General features: G+C 35.3%; 1 protein-coding gene across 1 annotated transcript in view; it reads left to right on the plus strand.

Moving 5' to 3' along the window:
- RYR3 (ryanodine receptor 3) overlaps nt 1-3,505 on the plus strand; it is a 777,114-nt gene that overhangs the window by 316,900 nt on the left and 456,709 nt on the right. The window contains exons 9-10 of the mRNA XM_069097663.1: nt 220-294; nt 2,728-2,884. Coding sequence (XP_068953764.1) covers nt 220-294; nt 2,728-2,884 — 232 coding nt within the window. The remainder of the gene's footprint in view (nt 1-219; nt 295-2,727; nt 2,885-3,505) is intronic.

The following is a 3,505-nucleotide window of genomic DNA, read 5'->3' on the forward strand; positions in this document are numbered from 1 at the left end:
AAATTTTAAAGCTCTTATGCAGTGACTGTTATTGTTATTATTAAACCCTGAAGTTTAGAAACAGCTTGCATAGACTAAGTTTATCCTTTGCAGGGAGCCATTTCCTTTAGATATTAGCCTCTGTCTTATGTTGGGAGAGCATTTCTTGGATTCTGTTTTATTTATTATATTTGTCATGAGTCAGAAGTGTTACCCTATTCCTTTAACTCATATTTACAGGAGGATATTCTATGAAACTGGAGGAGCTGGGAGCCGAGCCAGGTCACTATGGAGAGTGGAACCCCTTCGCATAAGGTAATAGAAGTGTCTGGTACTATGCATTCTCAAGTTTAAGTTCCTTCTCTCCTCTTATTTATATGGCCTTATTTAATTCCCTTCCACATTGTTATATTCTGATCCCTCTGTGATTAGAGTATAGCTGTATTTTCCCTTTTTCTAACTTTCAGGACAGCTTTGGTACCCTAAGCTCAGCCACAGCACTTTTAGAAGCCATCCTATTGGGTTAAATCCCAGGGTTATCTCAGAGCATTACCAGGGAATGATTTGGACTTCCACATTTCTTAATTTTTTTGGACTAATTCCTAGGAAATAGTAAGTTTCCTGTTTTCCCTAAGTCACATGATACTGTGGGAAGTTAACTCTAGGATTCTGTAGTATCTTACTTTTATTATTAGATTGTTAGGCCTTGGTAGAATTTTTTTCACTTAAAAAATTATTCTTTAAATTTCATTTGTGTTTGTATACTTGCTTTTATTTGTAATAAGTCCATTTTTGGTTGCTTCTAATGATCTTTCAGACCTGCCATTATATTCTATTGTTGGTCAGTCATTTTTCAGTCATGTTTGACTCTTTGTGACCCTATTGGGGTTTTCTTAGCAAAGGTAATAGAGTGGTTTGCCATTTCCTTCTCTAGCTAATTTTACAGTTGAGGAATTGAGGCACACGGGATTAAGTGATTTGTGCAGGATTACACAGCTAGTAAGCGTCTGAGACTGGATTTGAGCTCAGGAAGATGTCTTCCTGACTTCAGCTCCTGCACTCTCTCCACTGTGCCACTTAGCTGCACATTCTCTATATTAGTAATTTTAAAATATCCGCTTCTTTTCCTCCTATTATTTAAAAAAAGTTTCTAGTTCTCCATTTATTGCCTCTCATAGTTCTATAACTAGTGTTAATTCTTGCTTATATTCCTTAAACATATCATTTACTCATATGAGAATTTGTCTTGGGAATAGCTTATATATTTCTGTTTCCATCTGCATTATTTCTGGTACTTTGGATATTTAATTTATTTTGCTTTGTTCATTTTCTTTTTCCTAAATGTAGCTCTCTTTCTCAGTTTTAAATCATTTTTTTTTTTGCTTTCATATTGATATTTGTTTAATGGGGAATGGCTTGACTCAGATTTCCCCCAAACCTCTAACTCTACCATCTTGACTATCAATCAAGCAATCAATAAACTTTGTTAAGTGCCTACTAGATTCTAGGAATCATGCAGATATTAGAAGTTGAAGTCTGGGTGTTTCTTTGTGCATTTGCCCTTAAGCCTCATTGTGATTATTATAATGGACTTGAGAGGAAGAAATACATAAAAAGGAATTATTCTTCTTCTAAAGCCTGAATGAGTAAAGACCTATTCTGAAAACCCTTTAAATTATAGGCAGTTATATATGGCCAATGCTTCCACATCTCCAACTTAGGCTTCAAGTGAAGTTACTTGAAATACTTTATTTTGTGCTAGGTCCTTCAAGTACCAACCCACCAACCACTTTGATGGATGCCAGGATTTGGTACTTATCATAAACTAAACCACTAAAAGCTTGCTATTTCTCAACTAGATCCCAAACTCTTTCCTTAAAACTTTTAATTGAGCTGCTTTCTCAGTTAAAAATCATCTAAAAGTATAAGAGCTAAGCTTTCCTCCAAACCTGACCTCCATTATACTTTTCATGGAATAAATTGTATTTGCACTTGATTTAGAGTGCTCCTCGAGGAGTATTTCTTTCAGGAATTCTTTAAGAGAATTTCAAATGAGGTTATGTTTTAAGTACCACATGTGTGGTCAATGTTTTCTCTGACATAAGGCATTACATATGAAGCTTCCACAGGTTGATCAATGGCCTAATTTATTTTTCTGTATATTGTTCACTTTCTTTCAAAAATAACCAAACCAAAGAGCACTTTTCACTGTTCATTTTGAAGCTCGAAATATCATTGAAATGTTCTCCATGACATTAAAATGTTAGAGTCCATGTTCATACTGTGAATGCTTTTATAGTCAGAAATAAGTTTGCCTTTAAAAGAACCTATTTCCATTATTTCCCCTTCTCTTCTGGTCAGTGAAGCCATTTACATGAAAGGAGGAGCTGAATCATTGAAGACCATATAGTTTCTCTAAAGTGGAGTCTGGAGGCTTAAAGTGACTTATAAGTAGCAGAATGACCTTAATTATTAGAAACCCTATTTCCTTGTTTTTGCTTCTAAATTGTAGTCTAAAAGGAGGAATTAGATATTCATGAATTGCACACAGACTTGCCTCCTAATAAAATCATTAGCATTGGAAAAGTAAAAGGATTGCTGTACCTTGGTTTTATATATTGGCCCTTAGAAAGATTATGTGAAAACTCCTAAAATACTAAGGTACAACAGTTTTTTAAAAGCACTAGTTAGGTATTTAGTGCTGTCTGTTAATATATAACCATGAATGTTTCCTTCTGATTGATTTAGCTGGAGTGGCAGTAACATCAGGTGGGGCCAGGCCTTCCGACTTAGGCACATTACCACTGGCCATTACCTGGCTCTGACAGAAGATCAAGGCCTTATCTTGCAAGATAGGGGGAAATCAGACACCAAGTCCACAGCCTTTTGTTTCCGGGCATCAAAGGTAAATATTGGTAAGGGAAGGTTTGGGGCTTCTTCCCATAGTGAATATTTCTTTCCCATAGGGAAAGTTTTGAAATATTTACAACAAATAAATGTGAGACATATACCCAATGTGACAAGACAGAACTAAGTGAAATCAGGCAGTGAACCTGAAAGAAATGTTGTGATTTTTGCCTTTACTTTCCATTATCTTTGGTTTGGCATTCAATGGAAACCTGGATTTTGTGTAATAGTAGAAGTTGAATATTTTAACTAAAATAGTACTTTTAAAAATGTGAATTTTTAAAGCAACTTTCAAGACTGCTTCAAAACAAAATTAATTGAAAAGGAACCAGTTTGTAAATAACACAATATTTGTAGATAAGACAAACAAATTACCAAGATGGCAAAAATGCCTGGCTTGAGAACAGTGTGGAGAAAGAAAAACAGGACATATTTTTGACTCTAGACAATGGTATAGTCCTAATTCCATTTATATTTTAAAGTATTGCTAGCTACTTGCTCATTTGTTCCTCTCCCTCACCCTGTCCTTCTCTCTCTCTCTCTCTCTCTCTCTCTCTCTCTCTCTCTCTCTCTCTCTCTCTCTCTCTCTCTCTCTCTCTCTCTCTCTCTCTCTCTCTCT

This window comes from Petaurus breviceps, unplaced genomic scaffold (assembly GCF_028583685.1).
Source record: "Petaurus breviceps papuanus isolate PSGF00001 unplaced genomic scaffold, PetGlider_PUasm1.0 37, whole genome shotgun sequence".
In the NCBI taxonomy this organism is placed as follows: domain Eukaryota; kingdom Metazoa; phylum Chordata; class Mammalia; order Diprotodontia; family Petauridae; genus Petaurus; species Petaurus breviceps.